At 32.2% G+C, this 23,750-nt stretch overlaps 2 protein-coding genes across 2 annotated transcripts; one reads left to right on the top strand and one right to left on the bottom strand.

The window, feature by feature from the left end:
* Positions 1-862: 862 nt before the first annotated feature.
* LOC108563703 (NADH dehydrogenase [ubiquinone] 1 alpha subcomplex subunit 13) lies at positions 863-1,524 on the bottom strand. Its single transcript, XM_017922456.1, has 2 exons — positions 1,359-1,524; positions 863-1,288 (listed from the first exon to the last, which is right to left on the bottom strand). Exons 1-2 carry the CDS (start codon positions 1,453-1,455, stop codon positions 936-938), a joined length of 450 nt encoding a protein of 149 aa, XP_017777945.1. The 5' UTR covers positions 1,456-1,524; the 3' UTR covers positions 863-935.
* An 86-nt stretch (positions 1,525-1,610) lies between these two features.
* LOC108563702 (protein SMG5) lies at positions 1,611-6,886 on the top strand. Its single transcript, XM_017922455.1, has 4 exons — positions 1,611-2,061; positions 2,125-3,985; positions 5,860-6,106; positions 6,219-6,886. The coding sequence occupies exons 1-4, from the start codon at positions 1,994-1,996 to the stop codon at positions 6,608-6,610; spliced, it is 2,568 nt and encodes an 855-aa protein (XP_017777944.1). The 5' UTR covers positions 1,611-1,993; the 3' UTR covers positions 6,611-6,886.
* Positions 6,887-23,750: the final 16,864 nt, after the last annotated feature.

Raw genomic sequence — 23,750 nt, 5'->3', positions numbered from 1 at the left:
ATAAGTATTGAATATAAAGGTATATGAAGGATTAAATGTCAGCACTGTTGCTGATTTCATTTTATTACGTTCATAAATAACGGGGCTTAGTTTTAAGAAACTTCCTGCATATTTTCACAAACCGTAAATTATATGGTTTATTCAACAACTGGACATTTCCTTCATATTATTTCATAGTTAATCACACTTCAAAGTCTAGTTTTCAGTTAGACTTCACTTCAAATTTCGAGCAAATTTCATATTCTAAATTAATACTTTAATGTTTATGTTAAACTAAATTTCTATTAATGTTTATCAAATGTATATAACATTTAGCATTAAGTAAATAAATAAAATTATTAATTGAATAACAAATATTTATTTTTAATTACGCACTTAATTTTCTTGTACTTATATTAAAGTAACGGATTCTTAATCCGCAAGCAAAGATCTACGAGTTTCATAGTTTTTTCTTTTAATTATTTATGAAGTTTAAGGTTACAACAAATATTTAGATTACCAAATAAATTATTCATGTACTGAAATTTTACGTTTACTTTAATTTTCTCTTTACTAAAATAACATCCTAATTTTTCTAATTTATTGAATATTTTCATAAAACTATAATATTTGCTGTAAAGTACAAATAAATATGTTGAAAATGTACTGAAAAATGTTTTCTATATAAACTCAAGAAATACAAGAATCCACTACATAAGATTGGTTCTAATTTTAATGAATACTTAGATTATTGGATTATATTCTTTTAAAAATGAAATTGAAAGAATAAGATTCATAAATAATTCTTGTTTAAATGTTTATTTTATCACTTATTGAATCATTTGATTACATTAAATTGATGAAATTCAAAAATCAATAAGAATAAATAACACATTTTTATTACTCTATAATTTATTTTACACAGGTATTGATCTACACAGCTTTTTTTATAGTGATTAAGACCACAAGCTAAGATGAGCCCTCTTAGTAAGATCATTGACATTGCTATGGATATAATACTCTTGCATGGTTGGCATTGGCAAAATCTTAGTTGTCTTGTAAATAGGTTCTCCATACCAAGTACCAACTTCCCATCCAGGTACATTCTTCATGAGGTCGGCTTCCTCATCTCTGTTACGAATAAGCTGCTTCAAGAAAGCCCTGTCACGCTCAGCAGTCAACATGGGATAGACAGCAAAGTTTGCCGACCTATTCTCAATTTCTTCATAATGGACACTTTTGCAATTCAAATAATAGACATATGCAGCTCCAGCAGTCATGCCCAGGTATCCACCAATTAAAGCCCAGCCTAAAAAAGGTTATGTTATGTAATTGCAATGCAAAGTTTTAAGAGAATATATAGTAATATTTGAGCATACCGCTGAAAAATGTCTTCGCTGGGATTCTTTTGTATGGAATTGGCTTGTAGCCCCCGGCTGGGGGCATATCCTGACGCATTTTTGCAGAAACATCCATCTTCAGCCTCTGCAAAATCGAGTTGTGAGGTTATGTTCGGTTATGTTTGACATCTGTCAAAAAGCCAGATGGAGCCACAGATTCCTGACAAAAACGATTCCTACTTTTTTTTGATATAGAATCTTTCAGTCATTTCAAAATCGAGTAACATTAATTCGCAAATTTCTTCTCCTCGCTGGGAGATATAAAAACAATCGATATTTCTGTTTATCCTGGATAAAATCAATTGTTTCGTGAGCGTGGAACAACTGAGAGTTGTTGATTTGTGCGTCAAACAGGAAACTGCTTTGTATAAATCTCCGAGTGTGGCCTCCATCCGATAGATGTAGAAACAAATTTGTGATAATTCTAGAATGTTACAAACGCACTGTAATAAATGCAAATTGATAAGAAATTGTGATGGTGTCTAAATACATCTTAAAAATTGAAAATGGTATGACGATGACCAGTGAGGGCAGTACGGATTCCGTATCGAAGAGTGTAGATGATATTCTATTGAATTCTTGACCAGGGTAGAAACAGAAAATGTGAAGTGGAAATGAAGAAAATTTATAACCTAAATAGTCACCATAAGGAGGGACAAGAGCAGTCCAAAAAAATTTATAGGTAGTACATGTGACTGAATGTTTTTCAATTGAATTCTAACTTATATTTTGTTTTTCTTTTTAGATCAATAAGCGATCAAGGCAAACGTTTAGATGATGCAAGAGCATGTGCCAACAAAATTCTTGATCTTTTCAAGCCATCAGTCCAGGTGCTGCGCAGCAAACTGCAAGAGTACTGTGAAAGATTGATATTCAAAGAACCATTAACATTTGGTCTGAAAGCTGAAGAACACTTGTGGAGGAAGTGTTACTATGATGTGATCTCGACATCGAAGATCCTCAGAAATAAAGATTACACAATTGAAGAGAAATCTAGTCTTATAGCACACATTAATGCTGGTATAGGACATTACCATCATTTCATCTCTAAGCTACAAACAGAATACAATGTACCTTTGGAAGGGAGTGTTGATTTTTATCTTATTACATCCAAATCAGATGCAAATGATAAAATCCTCGAATGGGCTTCCATGTCCATTCATAGATCATTGATATATTTGGGAGACTTGTGCAGATACAAGCTTGAAATATACCCGAATTGGGATCCAAACCTAGCCATAAGATACTATTCTCAGGCGCTTCACTTAAATCCAGATAATGGAATGCCACACAATCAAATTGGTACATTGGCGTCTTCCCTTAATCAACATTTGGATGCCATATATCATTACATACAGTGTATGATGTGCAAAAAATCGTTTGAGGGTACCGAAAACAACCTGCATCGGCTATTTGAAAAGAATTCACAGTATTTAGAACAAATACCTATTGAAAATCCAGAAGCCGATTGCATAATAGAAATCGAGCCGAACGAACGCATTAAACGCTTTGTAGCCAGATTCCTTTTATTAACTGACATTTGGTTTTTTAATAAAAAAATCTCGCACATTTACGACCTTTGTCACCAAACGAACGTTGAATTACAGGAATGTTTGTCTTATTCAAAGCCAGTGCCCAGCGAGAGCAGCGGATCACAAAACGGCGATCAAACGGATTCGGATTCCGTGGTAACTCCAGCTTACTTATCCGCCGACATGATATTTAAAATAGTCGTTATTTGCCTTTTGTGCATTACAAAGCTTCAAAAGGAGAAGGACTCGCAGCATTTGTCCAGCATCGTCGCATTTACTTTGGCGGTGTATTCCCAATTAATACAACATACGTTGAATCACATCCAAGAAGGTGTTCTGAACAGTCAGATACCGGAAAAGAATCAGAAAAAGAAGGTTTTGCGAAGACGCAAGAAGTTTCTGCGCGACAGCGACGAAGAATCCGATGTAAGCGATATTGAGCTATCCGATTCTGAAAGTGAAGATGAGAGCATACCGGAAGTACTTGAATCCAGCTCGGAGGAGGAAGAAGAGGATCAAGTCAATAACGAAGAAATTAATAAAGAGGATGATTTGCAATCGCTTGCGGCGCTGCTGAAGAGGTCCAAACTTATAGACGTGGACATGATGATTGATATTGTAAAAGATGAGAGTTACATGCCGAGCATTAAGGTTCTATCCGACTGGTTGATGAACGATTTGGACGTATTACATTCATGCGGAAAGAATACGCGTTCGTTGTTCGGGCAATTGTGCAACTTGCTCAATTTTATAAACATCGACCAAAAGCGGATCCAGTCTAAATTGAAGTTGGATTTCGGAAAGAAGGAGAACCTGAACATTGCATTGCCCGAAGATTTGCTGCTGAAGGGCTGTAACATTAAGAATGCTCAGAGCGAGTTAAGATACGGAATCGTTTTGAGCAAAAACGATGAAATCTTCGTGAGATCAATGAAACTGATCTGCTTCGGGGAATATTTGGCACGGCATGTCGAAACCGGCGTTGGCTACGATGCAAAGAGCAGAGAGTTCTCTGTTATGATTGGATCGTCGGAGAACGAGCAGATGGATTCGCCGGCTATTTTTGATGAAATGGTAAGAAATAGGATTGCTCCTTTTATCATTATTATTCCGACTATTTGTTTAACATTTTACATTTGGCACACGGTTTATATAAATATTTATTTGCGGTTCCAAGTTAATTGCATCGTAAACAGATCATCGCACATCAAGAATTCACGCGAGCTTTTAATTTTTCGAATTCGGAAAATCTATTGCGTAATTGTTGCAATACGCCTAAACTTAAAATTATTATTTTATGGACCTTAATATACTATAAATAATTACTTTTCCGTAGAAAGCTTATAGTAATAAAGTTAAAGTCAAATTTAATTTGTTATTCGACGCATTCACATGCTTTTACAAATACTAAAACGCAATAGTGCATAAAATTATTTTTTAAGGATCTTAATACAATTTTCTTCTAGAATATGCCGAAATTTATATTTTTTTCTAATATTAAAATTCAAAATTGTAGAACGGACAAATTTTACTTAAAAAGCATATTTTTTTTGATTTAAAGAAAAAAATAAGAGTCGAAATATTAATAAAAGATTCTCAAAATACTGTAATTTAATAAAGGTTCGTTATGTAGTATCAAGACTAGTAAAATGATTAATTTTGTGAGTAGTGTATATGGTCCTATTCTTGAGCTTAAAAAACTTAATATAAAACTAATGTTTGATATAAAAAACGTGTTGTATTACAATCGGGAAAATTTGTATGCAATTATATCGGCAACATAATTTTTAAATTTAATATTTTCAATAACTCACACTTAATTTATAACTTATAAAATGTAAATTAAGATGTTAATTATTTCATGTTTCTTTGTACGTTTCTATTTTAATATGGTCGTAAACATTTATTACACTTAAATCAAAGTTTCTAAGGAGAATGTAACTGTTTTCAATAAAGGAGTTCTAGTTTATGAGCCATTTGAAGTAATCTAAGTAATTGTATATTGTGGAATTCCTCATTCCTTTAATTATTGCTCATTTTAATTACAATTTAATAAACATAGTATTAAGTATAAGTTCGTTATCGAGGTACGTTGAAAATGATTGTTAGTTTTACCGTGGTGAAAATCGTTTAAATAATTATGAAGTGTAATTGGATGGGTGTGAAAAATGGGTCTTTGCAAATTGGGTGCGCAAGTTTCCGGGATCGTGATTCAAGGGAGGCGGAAAGTAGTTAAAAGATAGTTAAAACGTGTGGGCGCTGGTGTTTTGCGGGTTCGGAAAAGAGGGGTTGTATTGTATGAGAGGGCGAGGGCCATCTGGGGGGCGGTTGATTGCTCAAGAGAGGGAGAGAACGGGGGCGGCGGCAAATATCGCGGGCGCTCATTACGACGCCGCGGATCCGGAAACAGCGAGGATGCGAGTCCGGAATGCGTCCGGAGAGTTTGTTCGTGCAGCGAAATGCGCCCGATTCCATATAGATGCAAATGAGTCTGGTGCGATTTCAGAGGCAATTTTCGCGAAATGCGCGTAATTACATTACTTCCGGTTTGTAGAGCCGACGCGACCCGCTTTGTTTAATTAAGACAACCCCTTTTCGGAGCATGCATATATATAGTAGTCACCGCGACTGCCGCTGCTACCACTGTCACCGCCGCCCCTCGCCTCTTGACGCCTCCACCCAAACCCCTGGGGGAGGCTTTTATTTTACGTATCCCTAAAAATCACGCTCCGCATAGATAATTGAATGAAAATCCGAGGGAGGGTTAATTTAATAAGCATTCAAAACGGCTGCTGCTGCTACTAATTTTATTTATAGACTGGTGGGTTTGAATCAAACTGGGAATATATATACATACATATTTTTCACCGCTGTTCAGTTTCTATTGTTTTCATTTTACGTGGTTGCGTTGTATTTATTTTTTTTTATTATTATTATTTCCGGTCCAGGAAATGCCGGATGCTGATGCGAACAATGCGCAGTGCAAACAGGAGAGAGAAACGAAGGGCCAATTGATGAAGAACATGGGACAGCTATGGTTGGCGGCAGAGGTGAAGGATTTAGAGTTGCGAGTGAAGGGGAAAATGTCGCTATCTCCATATTTGGTCGTCGACGTGGAAGCCTTAATCAAACACATTTATATGGTTAAGCAGCTAGTCTACTCGAAAAAGTTCATCGTGTTGGTGCCGTCTGCTGGTAAGTTAATTGCATGTTTATGTAAATATTGGAGTTGGTTGAGGGGTGGAAGCAAGAATAGTGAGGAGGGACGAAAAAGGGTGACGAGTCCATGTTTTCAATTTGTTTGCAGTGCTGTCCGCCCTTGATGATCAGAAAAAGGAGAAGCCGGAGGCGAGGGAAGCGATCCGATGGTTGGAGAAACAGTTCGGTCAGGGCAATAGGTTTTTCCGGTCGCAGAGGCCGCAGGAGCATCGTCCCATTCCGTTCATCAAATATCCCAAAAAGAAGGACAAGGATGCCTTCATTTACATACAAATTATAGAGTGCTGCCATTACTTGGTGGAGCAACAGAAGGGCGCCACCAATTTAGTCACGCTCCTAATGGGCGACGTAAACGCTTTGCATAACACGGAAAACAGGGAGATTAGCTACGTGGGATTAGCCCAATCGGCCGGCGTTAATCTCGAGGTGATCACCGATTTTTACGGCAAATGGAAGAAGGGTGGCAAAAACAAGAGGTGAACACAAAACGGGAGTCGTGGGAACGGATTCCTGGTGGATATCTATCTGTCACTCTTTTGGCACGGGAGTAGCTTACGAAAATTGGAGTACGTCGACGGGGCGGAAATATAGTTCTTTTAGATTATTTTATTATGATTTTTTTTACAGACAATTAATTTTCAGGGATCAAAGCCATATTAATTATGTTTTATTTTATTATTGAAATCAGAAAAGAAATGGTTGGAAAAGCAATTCAAGCCTATGCATTTTGATTAGTTTCGATTTTAAGTTTTATTTCTGTTTCTCCATATATTTAATAAAGATTTAAATATTTCGCTAATATATTGTCTTGTTTTTTTTTTTAAATACCTGTTTACTTTTTTAATGAATTTTATAGTTGTAAACTGCATTTATTACGTAACTATCCAATTATTAGATACACCACATTAATGGTGCTAATAGTTTACAAAGTCAAATGATGCAGTTCTATCCGAGTTACGTATTGCTTTTTAACGATGTGAACGTGAACTAATTTAGTTTTCCAAACCTATTTTGCAACCGAATTTTTATTGAACTAGATAAAATTCAAAACACTTATTCTAATTCTGTTTTCAAACAGTTAAAAAGCAATAAAATACTATGTCAACAATTTTAAGTATAATTAATATGAATCAAGAATTACAATAAAATTACCATTGATAGTTTGTAAATATGAAAATATACTTTCATATTTACTCTTTCAAATTGAAATTTAAGTTGATAATTGTCTATATAGTGACTAGTTCTTTAAAAAAACTTTCAACACACTATTTTACTATGTGAATGGTTCATAAAATCAAAGGTGAGTTATTTACTAACAAAAATACTTATCTTAATATAATATGTTAAAGCATTTAATAATGTAACGGTAAGTAAAAAAATGTTTACATCTTCAAAATGTTTATAACAATATTTCATGATGCAAATTTCTAATATATTTGTAACTATTTATACAATCAATATTATTCATATATGATTTAACTTGACGGTAAACTTTAAATTATTTGATAAAAGCAATGTAATTATAGTGTTGAATATACGGAATATAGTATAAGTCAATAATTTTAATACCAAACTTTATTAAATCCGATAGAAAAGAAATGTTAGAAACTATAGCAATAAAACTCGCAATTCTCCGCAGACTGCCAGTTAATTTATAAAGTTATATTAAAACGCAGTGAAGCTACGGTATATGAAATATAATCAGCAACACGAATCTACAATAACACATATAAAATTATTGAGAATTCGAAATACTTGTAAAATATATTATTAGAATCAGCAATAACAATCTTATTGCTAAAGAATTTCGAGATAAGTATAATTAGTTAGAAATATATTTATAACATTTGTTATCGTAGAGTTAAGAAATGTTAGACATCTATCTTCGAGTTAGAGTTAAATTAGGTTGGACATTATTCATCGCGTTGTGCAAACGATACTAGTATATAATTCACATGTCAGTAAACTAATGTTCCACATCAACTGAGAATCTACTAATCTTCGAGTTAATTGCCTCTTGCAAACGAGACGTTGTCTATATTGAGTATATTTAGTATGTTTGATTTACAAGTTTTAATAGTTACTTCAATTTAGACAATCCAATAATTTTAAGCTTATTTTAATTAATAAGTATAAAATTAACAAAAAGTACATATTTTATAACACAATTTGTACTAAGTCGGATACTGAAAGTTTTGTTGTGCTGAACTTCGTTTAATAATAAGATAAAACACAAAATAAACTCAAACAAATTGTCTGTTTTATTACAATGAGATTGTATTTATACCCAATCGAGTACAATCCGAGACAAATGATTCAATTTGTGATTTATCAGGTAGTTGATATAGTAAAGCTATTTTTATATTAATTTCTAAGTTCAGAAATTTGTGAATTAGAGAATAAATATTATTCACCTTAATAGATTAACTATGATTTGATAGAGTAAAAATGAGCACTCACTTAAAATAAATTTAATATACATTCTATAATATATACATGATTATTTACGTCATTTTGACCGAATTTGCGTATGAATATCCATAGAAATATACAATTTCGTAATCTGTCACGGAGCATTCATTTACATTTTTTGTGTTAATTCGTTCACACGAACGTAATCAACATTTATACCAACGTACATTTTGCCGTCGGAATCATATGTATGCATATACTTATTTCCATTTTAATTTAGACCGTGATTTAACCATATTTGAAACGTTAAAAAGATGTAAAGGACCGTTATAGGTAGATTGATTTTTGGTTTGTTTGAAAAAACAATACAGTTAATATGCACGTGTTAATTGTTTCGCAACTACATTTTATGTTTAGAAGAAAAAACAGATAATTTGAAGTATTAATAATGAAGTAATAATATAATCTTAACAAGCAGAAGAGGATAATTTGGATGTGCTAATATTTATAATTCTGTGGGGGAGCGCTCGTGGTGGGAAGGGTGTTGGTTGGTAATGCATTCGGGATCGATGGAATAAACTATGGGCTTTGTGTATATGCGACAAGCGGTTATATTCTATACTAATATGTAGTGTTTAGTAACACGGCTGGCGGTTAATTTAATGTTGATAGAGTGCGGCAGCGCTAGCTAATGAGCAGATAGGTGGTTGCGGGTGTGAACCGCTAGTGGTCATCGGAATCGCTCTTCTCTCTTCATTATACACGGCCGCATTGAATAAACTATAATAGCTAATGGTCTGGCTTGTCATTCATTCGACTTTAGCCTGACAGCTTTATAAATGTTAACGTGCCGTGTTATTATTGAATGATACCGCATAAACTGCAATTATATTCCGAACATGATATTTCACTATATCACGCCAGACGAAGAAAATAGCCGCTCCATCCGAAAACTTCCTACACTCTCTCATTTTTTTTCTCTCTCTTTTTAGTTTTCTTATTTCTCTCTTCATCAGCTTCGTTCGCTTCTGGTCTAAAACACGAAATGTTTTGCAAACAAAAAAAAAATGCACGTGTACAACGTTGTGTATATATATATATACACATACACACATAAAGTTAACTGAGGTAATAAAATAAGGAAGTAGTTGGGTAGTTGTCAAAGGTTGGAAGCTCTCGAGCAAACCGCTTTGCCAGGATCAAAACAGGCATCGGGGGTGCAGTGAATCATGATGGTTTGGTGGAGGTTCGTGACCATTGTTCCGTGGGTAATGGACTCCTCGCGCGGTAAATCTTTGAGCAACGTTATTTAATTCGCTCACGACACGGCGTTCGCACGCGATCATCATCATTGTGTGGGGCGGTGATATAGACGGTGCGGTTACACATCACGCTAGGTACCAGCCGTTCCATACCACGACGAAGACATAAATGAGACACCCCCATGGAAACGACCACCCACTCGACACATCCACACTAATTATCCCACAATTCATATACACTTGCTTCGGAACACCGAAAATAACTCGACTCAACTTACTTGGTAATTGTCACGCTCCGCACAGGGCTTCCATCTATTCATCCTACTTCTTATTTTATTTATTTTTTTCCCATTCCTATATCTCTCTTACTCTTTCAACACGCACCTCCGAAAGTCAATCTAGAAATAAAAATGAGATAATCATTTTTTCCCCCTTCATCTATAAATATGAAATACTGAAATACTTTAAGAAAACTTTTTTAATTATAGCTTCTCGTCACATACTCGCCTGCTTAAAAGGTGACATGCACTTAAACGAAACATAGAATCTTATCAAAGAAAACTATGTAAAATAATAGACATATGGAAAGTTTTGAATAATATTGATATATAGTAAGCGCTCAATTAACTTACTCAAATTACCATATTCTATGGGAATGTACGTTAATAAAACGATTAATTTTGATATATCTTCACGAACGTACTAGATGTTCATACTAACGTTCATTTTTTATCGGAATGTTGTAAATAATATATCAATTATTATCAAACGTACCTTAAATTAATGTACGTTATTGCATTAATTAACTTCAATGAAATGTTTTTTTTTCTCAATTTGATCTACATAATATTATTGTAGATTTTTTTTTAAATAAAAAGAAGTAAAGTATAGAAAATACAAAGAGAATCAATTTCTTCGGTTGGATTAGTTTCGGTGAACTTAATCTTAATAATGAGTTTATTTATATATTAAATTAATCTTAGATGCTCGCCTTTTGCAGATAATGCAAACATCTTCAATAAATTATGTATTTTTATACTTTTCCAGGCAGAAAATAAACTACTGAACGCGATACACATAAAACGTAGATGATATATATTGCCATAGTATCAGCAAATAGATTCTTGGAAACCGTAAAAGTGATATTAAGAAAAAAAAAATATGGAAAATTCCTGGAACATAATTCTCCTGTTAAATGTATTGACAATAATTGAATAAATTTACTCGGTCATGCACTTAAATAAATCAAAATTAATTGTAGGAGTTGAAGTTCTTTCTTATCGTCAGACTACAATTGTTGTGCTGTTGTTGTTAAATTTTGTTTATTTGAAAACATGATAAACAATACCACTTTTTGTTTTGCTCTTATGTTGAAACAATGCATAATTCAAAAACACAAAGAATTCAAACTATTTCTAGGAATAAAATACTATTGTTGCCATTACTAGAAAGTTGTATTAGAAATCAATCAATCATTTTTAATTACGTATAAAATCAATAGTTTATACCTGGAAAATTGACATTGAACGTTTGTAAATAATGTTTTTAAGGTAAACATGCATTTTGATTATGTATGATTAGTAATCAACAGTTTTTTTTACAATTAGTTACATAAGATACAAATCCTGTTTTCTTATATAATTGTGAATTGTGCTATAATAATTATTTGATTTTCTTTAAAGAAATTAAAATTTGAATATAAATTAATCAATTGTTGTTTGTGTATGTCACTGATGAAAACATTAAATTGTGTAATAAATGGTTATATTAATAGGTATGTTGATTAAAAATATTTAAATTTTTAATTACCAATTATATGAATAAAAAACTGGTTATAGTAGTTTTCATTTCATTGTAAATTGTATTTATTATACTTGACGTCAATGGAAGTTTCAGATGTAATCACTGAGAGTAGACAATAGATAAATACCAATTAACTGATAAATTATATAAAATAATAATCTTGAATCTGTGATTATATCAATATTTTCGAAAGGATGAATATCATATATTATCAGTTGTCGATATCCTGCGAATTGATATTCCTCGCATACGGATAGAGTTACCTAAAGAATTTTGAAGACTCTCATTATAGTCCCTTTTAAAGGAGATGGAATAAAAAAAGAACGAGCAAATAGAAGCGTTTTCGGAAGGAAGGGAGAGAAGTATTAATATGAGAGTGACGCGAGGGTGAAAAAATGGTGGCGCGTACTAAGTAAATCGATAAATCCCGACTAATTCTGAGCTTATTGCCGGTCTCGTTTCCCCCGTCTCGATCCGCCTCCGCACCGTCCGCATTTACAGCTACATTTACGACATCTTGAACTCGCTACAATTTTTCTTCCATCCGCCCATCCTCTCTTCCATTTGCCTCATTCTATCCGGCCCGAACCTCAAGGAGAAAAGAAAACACTTCTACGTTCCTAGTCCGATCATCAATCAACCTGAAACCAAACAAAACCTAGCACCGAACTTGAATTATTAAAACATCGTAACGTACAAGAAGATGAGGGTCATTAATAAAGTGGAGCCTATTATGTCCGAGCCACCGGCCACTCTGTTGTGTACTACATTAATTAGCAACGAGATGTTACTTTAATTGAAGCTGGTTGTCTTATTATTGTTGCCGCGGGAATTTTATTGCGTTATTATGTTAATTGGGATCCGCGCTACTGAAATAAATGTTTATATTAAAATTTCATTATACCAAATACATAAAAAAACAAAGTAAGAGCGTATAACAACATTGTTTTTTTAGTTTTATTTTCCACGGATACTCATTTCATTTTAATTTAATCAACGTTCACTTAACGTACATTCTTTTATGATATGACATGACTTTTTACCGAACTAACGTACCAATATCCGTTTGAACGTACAATGATGAAGTGGAATTTGACTTTTGTTCAAATCAGATTGAAATATGTTTGATGAAAGATGTTTAAGAAAAAACAATCATCAGAGTTTTACTGAAATATAATTGAAATATGTATTTGCTACTAACTTCTAATTATACGAACATAAGATTTATAATTTAACGTACAGTAATTTGTGTATCCATAACGAAGATGTTTCAAGCTTACCAGTAAGTTTATCAGATATTGTGTATAAATTTGGATTGTTAATAGTTACATTAATATTAATTTATGGTATACTGCCAATAATTTCAACTTAAATTAAATGGCATGTAATAAATTGGTATTTATCCAGATAATTGATGATTAAAAATTTAAATATTTATCATGTAAATTTAATGCTATTATTAACTTACTCAATATTATTTAATTGAAATTTTCTTTGATATAATAACAATAAAATTTATTGCAACATAAAAAAATCACATTCAATGGACTATTGATCTTATTCGTTTAAAATTTACATTGAATGATCATGAGATAAAATTTTTATGTGTAATTAAAAATAAATCACTGACGGAAAGTTGTACGTTCGTGCGAACAAACGCAGTCGTATATGCCAATTATCATTCGTTTTACGCGCACATTGGCTTACCATTTGTGTAGACATTACGTACGTGAAACTGAGCGTTGACTTTACTGTTAAATTTCACTCTTTTATTTTTTTTTGGGCGTACGGACATTTCATCGTGTCCGATTTTATCGCGGCCCATTATCGCCGAGCACATAAATATTAATAGGAGTGTACTCCAGTTTGTTTTTCGTTTTCTTTAGTTTCAGTTGTTGTATCCTTTCGAAAAGTAGAGATATGCAAAGCGACCCACATACATATTATTGGGCAATTAAATTTGTATTTATAACCGTGCCACTCTCCACGATATTCCATCTTAATCAGGAGCTTCGGACTTTTAATGGCTCTGATCTTTGGACCCGACTCAACAACTACAAATTCAATCTATATGATATGCAACAAGTGTGTGACATCGTGCGTGCACGTATAAATAAAATTCCGAACGGAATTTTTAACAATTAATTAAAGTTATCGCGCATATTTAAACATCTCAATAACAAGATAAACGATTCACACACCAGCATACAAAATTATAAGTATATACATGAGTCACAAGTCGAAATACGAATGGAGATTAGTGGTGTTTTGAATAGAATATGATTGAGATCAAATGCCAATTAATTTAAACGTTTATTTATTTTACTTTTTTCTATCTCCGTGTATAAGTTAATCAGCGTTAGAATACTTCAAACGTTACAATCTATTTCAACTTCGTCCACTTGACTTTATATGGTATCTCGAATTGTTTAAGTACATTCACCTTTTATTACAGCACTTGACTACCTTTAGAAAAAACATCGTTCAGTTTTTAATGATAACATCTTAGAGTTTTTTTTTCATAACAAATAAAAAGTCTATCAAAATATTCTACAAGGTTGCAAGAAACTGGACTTTAATACTTAATTGAAATCGGACAAGAAGTAAATGATTGACAAAAATCTTGCCATTTTCATTTTATTTTATCTGACCTTTACGATCAACCTAGTGAAGATTGTTACTTACAATTATCAATAGATAAAATATTAAAAAAAATCACAAGAATATTATAAAATATTAGGAAATTTATGATATCCATTAGAATGTGTAATATTCTAAACTTTTATAAATGTATTATTAATACTTATTAAAAATTGACGATTTAAAAAACAAATATTCAAAGAAAATTAGCAAAACTATTACCTTTTTTCTCAATTAGGTTTAATTAAAGAAGAAACTGCTGCATCAAAGTAAAATATTTAGATAAATATGCATGTGCAAACAATAGGGAAAAAACTCATTTCAATGATACTAGAACAAATAAATAACTAATTTATGTAGAAAATATAAATTATTGTAAAAATCTAATTCAAATGTATTTATTTCAAGTATTTTTGATAAGTATTTAAATCAATCTAACAAAGATTTTACTTGAATTATAAGATTTTACAAATATTTGAAGTGAAATACTTGATATGAATTATTCCGTAGGAGATGGATGGACGATTTATCTAAGAGATCAGTTATGTGACGTAAGCTAGTCACTAAATATTTATATGTATTCTGTAATGTTGATTCATGATAAAACGATTCGAACATAGTGATGGCTTACAGATTGGTTGTTATACAAATTGATGTATTTACATTATCATTTACAACATTCACTCACGAGTTTATAGACAGTAAACGATCAATACACTTTTTTGTTTCAACAAACAATCCACATAGTTGATCTTTTACGTACAGCAAACAAATATTAAATAACTTACAGTTACATAACTTTTGACAGTATATATTGTTTTCAAATTAATTATATTTGTTTTTATAACCATATATTTACTTATTAACTAAGATTTAAAAACCGCTAAGTTATCAATAACAATAATTGTAATAGATTTCTTCTAAGTATGTACCATTTAATTAAATTAGGAAAATCATGTATTTTCTTATTGTGTCATACTTGCTTCTGACACAATGAAATGTCTACACGACCCAAAAAAGAGTGATATTTAAAATTAAAATAAACGCTCTGTTGACTTACATAATGCGTATACAAAACGGATGATTAATTGACTTATACGAACGTACACTTTACCGTAAATTAATTACTTATAAAAATAATAGTTCATTACCTTTAAACATTAGTAAATATAATTTTTAATTTATAGTTATGGTGATGTAAACCCAAAATTGGGTCGTGTTAAATTTTTAATGGTTTGCAAAATGAGAATTATCACATTGGGTCAAAACGAGATTTCCTTGATGTTTTAGTTAATTCAAAGAAAATTGAATTCAAAATTATTTCAAGATTAGTTATGTAAATGCATTTCCATTGGACTTATTTATTGCTATTCTTCAATTTAAAGCAATCAAACCCACGTTAAGTTCATAGATACTTATATTGTAAAATGCTATTAAAGTTGCATATTTATAGTGGACTATATTATACGGCAACGTTTCTCAACTTTTTACCGCGCTAGTCAACATATTTGTTTGTAGTTGTAGTGCTATCCAATTGCTAATATTTTTTCACCAGTTCCTCGCTTTGACACATGGTGACAGCTGACATTTCGCGACCCATTAAAAAATAACGCAATCCATAGGTTGAAAACCGATGTTATTCGAAACATTTATACATTAAACATGGTTGAATGATCTATGGCTAGAAAACATAGAAATTCTGTTTTAGAGACAACCAAGAAATTGCTGAATGTTGTGTGTACATCCTTGATTTAATGAAAAGTAATTATGACAGGATATACTCTAATCAAATGAATCTCGTGTTAAAATATTTAAATGTCATTTATATATTTCTGCAGTGGTTGTTGAAAGAGGAGGGCTTTCCAGGTTGTCAGTGAGAGCGACGGAGATTTTTATCAGCTGAATAATATTAATAACGTTAAAAAGTGTAATTAATTTGGCGGAGCGGAAGGGAGGAGCAGCCCCCCGAGCGGTTGACAAAAATTAATAGGTGTAAGTAACAATATGTCAGGGGCGTACTTACAGGGGGCACGGCATTAATTAAAACGGCATTTGGGGCCGCCGCAAGAGATGTCGCTCGAGTTGCGCGGCCCCTGAATAACCCACCTGCGACCGTAAACGTTTTTAATATTTGATTATTAAGAGAGCAACACCACCGGAGCCTTTGGTGAGGAAGAGAAAGCCGGAGAGCGAGAGACAGAGGGGGGCCACATGAAATTTAACGATGCTATATTTCAGAGGAGGCCCCAACGGCCCATTATGCAGGCGATAAATAAGGAAGAAGAAGAAGAGGAGGAGGTGGAGGATGAGGAAGAGGAGAAAGACGAGGTGAAGATGAAGAGGAAAAATAAAATATGAAAATAAGCGGCGAGAGATGGAAGAGAGAAAGAGTGGAGATTGAGAGAGAGAGAGAGAGCATTTCGCATCATTTCCAAAGTAGACAGTCGCGTGACGCATCCGCGAAAAAATCCGACCAGACGTCTTTTTCATTATGCATTCGGCAGTTTGTGTGCGCTGCTTTTATATTATTTTCCTACTCGTCGTTTCCATTCCTTTCTTTTTTATTTTTTCTTCTCTTTGTTCCTCCCTTTTTTATCCTCGCCTCTTCGTCTCTTTCTAGCTCGAAGCGCAAACACTCACAAGCACATACACACCCCGCTCCAAAAGGGCGGAACCGTTGTAAATCTTTAAAATTAATTTCGTATTCTCCGCAGAGCTGGCTGGGGCCTACGCGTCTGCCCCATTGAATATGCCATACAGATATATTCATTGATGGAGAAAAAGAGAAAGAGCAAAACCGATTCCTTTAATTGAGTTCCAATTTTTCAGCTCCTCATGACCATTACCACATCGAATTGCACTCCCACATCCCAATGACAAACCATTCATCGCGACCCAAAACATCAATTGATTTCAATTTTACTTTTTATCATTTGATAGGAATGTCTGATATTTGATTGATTGGGGTGGATTAACTTTATTAGTTTTTTATTAGATCCTATAGTTTAGATTAGATAAAGTTAATATAGTTTTTATTGGGATTGTTAGGAAGAAAGTTTAGCAATAATAACTTTTAGTAAAATATCTTTTTATTATGGTAATTCATAATGAAAGTCGGATTAGATTTGGTTTCTTTAGCGAAGAAGCTGGACGATTAATTGACAACCCAGAACACACTTTCTTTACATGCTGCAGATGGATAAATAAGCACGAGGCGGGAGCAAATCTTGGAGACCTGCTTGAAGCAGAGGCGTTTGTTGGCGAAATGATGAAGAGCTAAGAGTTGTGGAACATCATAGTAAGATACTTATCAGGGGTGCTCTCCATTAATTCCATTATTAATGCTGATTACAAACATAGGTAAATGCAGAATCAAGCAGAAAGTGATTTCTGAGTTTGGTTTATTCGGTTTAAGCTAATCTTAATTGTAAAAAAAGGTTTTAAGATTTTTTGTTTATGTTATATGTCTTGTGGATACAAAAGCTGAAATGACAATAACTTGAGAGAAGATGAATTCAAACATAGGTGGTGGATCTTTGGGACATATCAACAAATTCGTAAGAGTAAGATATAATGAATATCAGGTGCAAGAGGTTAGTTATATTAAAACTAAATTCAATCATTATGATAGAATATATATTAGACCCACTTTAAGGTCATTGATACTCATCGTGAAAGGACCTTAAAGTGGTAGTGACACTGAAAAGCGCAGGGGTGACAATGACAGTGAAGGACAATAGTGTCAACTGCATTAGAACAGCAATCATACGGAACTAAAGTTAAACGAGGGACCATGATAATGGTGAAGATAGAGGAGAGGATTTAATGAGTAAGACTTTTCACAGAAGTACCACACGTCCAAACACCCTTCTTGTGCACCCCTCCCTTTGCAGGGTTTCCTTTCTTCTATATTACCAAGGGTTAAATATAATATTTGTTGATGATAAATTAAGTTGCTAAAATGACAAATAAAACATCCTAACAAATATATTAGGATGTATCCATCAATCAAAACTTTCTATCGACTTTAATGTTCGTATATTATATATTGAGTTCTATGTCTTTGTTACGTCTTCAATAGAAAACACTGCTTAACTACTATATATTGTTAATACAAAATATAATACAGTGGTTAGTAGGAATAAGTAGATGCACTAGGTTAAGTACATGTGATTTTATTTATAACATAGTTATAGGATGTATTTTTATTAATAAAGTATAATGTGTACAGTTTAATGAAATCAAATATGTCTAGTTATTTCACATCAAATTGCACTTCTACACTTCATAAGGAGAAGCCATTCGTCGCTGCCCAAACACCAATTGAATTTTAACAATTTTCCATTAAAATAGGAATGCCTGATATGCGAGTCGCTCATAAATATTCTATGAGAAACTTTTGGAAACTATTTTGTAGTAGTATGCGATGCATAAATTTATTCGAACTGGTAAGTCCATTAATGCCAGTAGCGTGTTGAAGTCGCTGGATGCGAGAAATTTATGGGATGTTTTGTCGATGTCGCTGTTCAACAAAATACTTTCGTTTCTTAGCTCTTAGGCTTTTACCTATTTACACCGCACCTATTCGAGCTGCCCATCTGGATGGGGGACTTTTACAGCCTCCGTGCCTCTCCAACTTTAATAACGCCATTTTCAGGTACGTACATATTTTTCTTTAAGTGACCCACCGCCGCCCTATTTTTATTACCGAATATATACGGCATTATGGTCTATCAAATGTTTTATTTTAATTTCAACCATAAAACTCGACCGTAAAATATCCAAATAAAAATGACAACATGCTTTTTCCCCGGTATCCCGAATCCAATATTCTATTAGATTCCCCTCCGCGGCTAAAAGGAACATAAAATAAAACAACGGCCACCGCAAATATTTTCAGAGAATCGCTTCCATCTATTTTTTTTTTGCAGATTTTATTACGAGAAGCCCAAATAAGAATTCCTTACAAATTTTTCAATCTCAATGACAATATAAGAAACATTTAAACTCAAATCAAAATTCAATTTTAAGTAAGTTTTTACAATGAAAGATGTAATATAATTTTCCAATTGTATAACAAAACGTTAACTTATTATTTAATCACATCTTAAAAATTTCAAACTAAAATGATACAAACCGAAAGACTCAAAAATAATCCTTGGATGTAGTACTTTCCTACAATTGTAATCAGTTTAAAAATAAAAATTTGCTAACTTGAAGAAATCACATTGACTAATGTTCACAGCTACACCGTAGATGTCGCCACTTGACTATAGCTTGACTATATTTACATGTTACTCAAAATAAAATTTGAAAGCAAAATATCACATCTATTTTACTTCATTTCAACCTAATATATTTAAGAATACAATATCTAGGTCAATAATATAAGAAAAGAGCTATAAATAAATATCATATTCATATTTAGCTTAAAATTCAATTTATTATTAAACTACTTTAACATTTATAATGAATTTAATTAATGTAATATGTTACATAATAAATAAATATGTGTGTGTCATATGAGTGTGGATCAAGTTGACCTACACTGTCGACAATTTGTGGCATCTGGTGATCCATATTTTGCTGAGCGATCATCATTTCTCAGTATTATTATGTACCTATAAAAATAATCCATTTTTGGTAGAACGAATGATGCAGAAAGATTTTGTTTCAACAAAACAATTTGAAGCAGCAACAAGATGAAGAAAAATATTGATGGTGTATCTGTCTCTTGGTTGAAAATTCACTCAAAAGGAGAAGACAAAAAATGTATGGATAATATAGAAGGATTAAAGCAATAACAAAAAAAAGATTTTATGGATTTAGTACCCTACATCTCGCCAATTTACCAAGAATATTTTAAATGACTAAATATAAAAATTCAAAATCCCATTTCTAGAAGGTGAATCAAATAAAAAAAGAATGTAAATTAATACTTATGTTTTTAACTTATGATTTTTAGTTTCCTTGCTTTAAATTTTGACATTTGTGTATACAAAAACAGATTTCCTCCCGGATAGATGGCGCTATATGAAACGTACAAGAATCGAATATATCAAAGTGAATAACGTTGTTTATTCAAAGGAAATTCATTTTAAATTATGTAATTTAAAATAAATGAATTGTTTATTCAAAAGCGTGAGAAGCTTACCATGTTTCCTGGTAGAATATTTAATTTTTTACAATAGAACATCTATTTGATATTACACAAACATCATCGACAATGTATTCATTTTCACACATAGCAGCAGTTTTTAAAGAACATCAGTTTTATTTATTCAATATGTTTAAAAGGTTTCATATGTTTTAATAAATAATTTTAAATTTCATATTAAGTGATTAAAATTATTTATGTTCTTTTAGTTGGTTATCTCCAACCAAATTTTGTCAACTGTTTGATCAAGTACTGAAACATTTTTCTTATAAAATAACGGAAAAATAATTAGCTAATGTTAACGTGATATAATGTGCAAGTATAATAAAAATCCTTCTAATAATTCTACACGTTTCATTCATTAACATTCTGTATTTAAATATCTCGTAGATCTCCATTTGCGGAAACAAAAGTTGTAAATGGATACAGGAAGGTCTTTTCGTCCTATTGTTCGTGGATTGCGGGAACCTGCAGCATCTCAAAATAAAGGATAGCAGTAAATCTCTTTCGCCTAAACACCGTAGACTTCCCCAAAGCTTAAGTATCTAAGGGAAAACGTTACCTAACCTATTAAAGTGTGAACAGGTGTTGTATTGTAAATTTCAGGTTCCTTTGAGGATCCTGCAGGGAGTTTATGGCACGACACAAAACATTAGGACCCTTACGGGAAACACAGTGATACCGGTTCGTACTTAAATACTGTATTAACCATGTGGCAGTTTCTTCGAAATTATCCTTACAACAGTCATAACCATTTTCAGAAACCCAAAATATATAATTTAAACACTAATTTCATGTTACAAAAGTGAATTTACAATTATTTAAATAATTACTTTATAACTTTCATATCTATTTATATTCGTTATTCTAAAGAAAAATATCATTTTACAATTTATGTGTATTCCATCAACGTCCAACGGAACTGACACAAACTGTCAAAAGATATAAGGGTGACGTAAGTTACAAGAACCTCATTCTAGATTACCACTTTTTAAATTCTGTAAAAAAGAAAACAACTTGAACGCCGCAGGGGATGAAATAAATGAGAACATGTGTCGAAAAATGAACGTCAACAAAGAACGACTGACTCGTACAAAATTCAAACTTTCTGTTATTAAAAAAAAATATAACGGTAGACAGCTGAAATTAATAAAAAAAAAATCCCCCGCCGATAATAGTTTGCACCATGAGATGAGGGTATTTTCCAGACGAAAAATTAATAAAAGGCTCTAAATCAGGGCTGCGGGAAATATGTCGACTGCAAATGGGAGCAAATGCGGCTTAAATAAGTCCCCCATTCAATAACAATAAAATAAATCACGTTTATCGTCGACGGCATTCTTTGACTTTTTTTTCTCATGGGCATAAGTAAACCTCTCAAAAAAGATCCCCAAATGTTTCAATAAATCTGTAACAATTTAATAAAGCTTTTTATATTTCATCTCTATTTACTTATTATCATAAGTTGTTTACATATTTGAGACTTAATTATAATTAGAATGAATATAATTGCATTCTGTACGTTAATCAGATGATAAATAAGATTTTTTGTTCGACTTTATCTCTTTGTTTTTTGTTCTTCATCGAACGTCGGTATCTTGTGACTGTATCTGGCTATATTCAATTTAATTTTAGAAAAATATAATTGATAATGTACGTATAATCGAAATTGCATTAAAATAATGTACGTTAATTGAGCGCTGACTGTATTTGTTAATTGATGGAAATAAAATATGACTAAAGAAGACGTATTCTTCTATTGGAGTATTTAACAATTATGAGGTATTTAACATTAACGATGCAAAATGCAATTAAATAATTATGGGCGGTATAAAATAAGCAAAGAATGAAGTTTTACAGCACAAAAAAAACCGGTTAATTAACTAGTGTATTGAAATAAAGTCACTTCCAGAAAATCGAACAGATCTGAATAAATTATAGGCCTTTTATTACACATTAATGCATACGAAATGACTAAAACATATAATAACACGTCGCTGTGTGGTAGAGGTAAATGCAGCATTGTGATCTACGATAAAAAAGGGAAATAAAAGAATTGGATTATAGTGGTTATAGTTATTGATTGTTTAGCTTGCTTTCAAAACCAGTTACGATCATTAAAAGGTGTTTTATGTGTGGACGGATCTGGCGTGGGGTGGCCATAAAAAGGCAGTTGTTCGAGGGTTTTCCTTGAGAATGCGAGTGAAATATTTATGTAAATAGTCATTTAGAATTCGGAACGTGACTTATGTATATGTGTGTGTGTGTTTGTGCATGTGTGTTTGAGATAGGGGAAGCAAAAGTCGAGGGGTGGAAATGTGTGAGTTCCACTTCATCGCATTCTACGACGGTCTAAAAACATCTGCTAATTGATTTTGAATTATGTCAATGGAATTACAAGTTGAAATGTAATAGTGTAGCAAAATGACGTGAGGATTAAATTGACGTATAAATGACGGATGACGTTTCAATTTTCACATGTTAAATGATTCTTTTAAATAAATCTTTACCATTCATACACATTTTCTTTCAAAAAAAAAAAATGTATTTACAAAATTTAAAAACCGCTTACTTAACGTACGTTCGATAATACGTACTTTATTATTGACGGTTTTATTTAGGAATTTGTTAACTGTTTTATCCTTATATATATATATATATGAAATCCCATAAAAAAATGTACCCCCTTCCAAACAAATATACAAGTGTGTACTGAAAAATCATAAATAATTAATTTATCGTACATTTTCTTAGTGTACTGTAATCTGTTTACATATTGTGTATTATTAAATGAGCGTTGATTAAAAATGATTTTAAAGTAAGATTATGAAATCTTTTAGATATGTTGTAAATAAATTACATCGCTTGAACGCACATTTTATTTCCCGTATATAGAAGCATGCTACATTTTAGGTATTCCGTTAAATAAAAGGGCACTTCAAAGGAACGTTCCTTTCCGATGTGTTGAGGAGGTGAATACTAATATGTAGGGGGATCTAAAAAGAAAAGAAAAAGGTCTTTACAGTGAAAACATAGTGGGAATTGGTATGTAGAAACGAAGGGGAAATAACTTGAAGAAGAAATCGAAAACATGTTTTTTTTTTTCGGTTTGTATAATAATCCTATAAACAGCAATTTGATACATTTTATTTTATCAGAGTAGAGTATGGTTTTCGAATTAGGTAATACTCGGATTTTAAAAACGATAACAATGATTATTGGATTACATCGAGTTCATTGTTAAATGAAAAAATATCAGCCGCATTGTCTTTTACCACAACAAAATAAATATCTGATTTGAAACTATAGTAATATAGTTTATCACAAAATATACAAAACCCGTAAT

Source organism: Nicrophorus vespilloides, unplaced genomic scaffold (genome assembly GCF_001412225.1).
Source record: "Nicrophorus vespilloides isolate i.1.1-1 unplaced genomic scaffold, Nicve_v1.0, whole genome shotgun sequence".
Taxonomy (NCBI): Eukaryota; Metazoa; Arthropoda; class Insecta; order Coleoptera; family Silphidae; genus Nicrophorus; species Nicrophorus vespilloides.
This window is presented reverse-complemented; position numbering and strand designations above follow the sequence as displayed.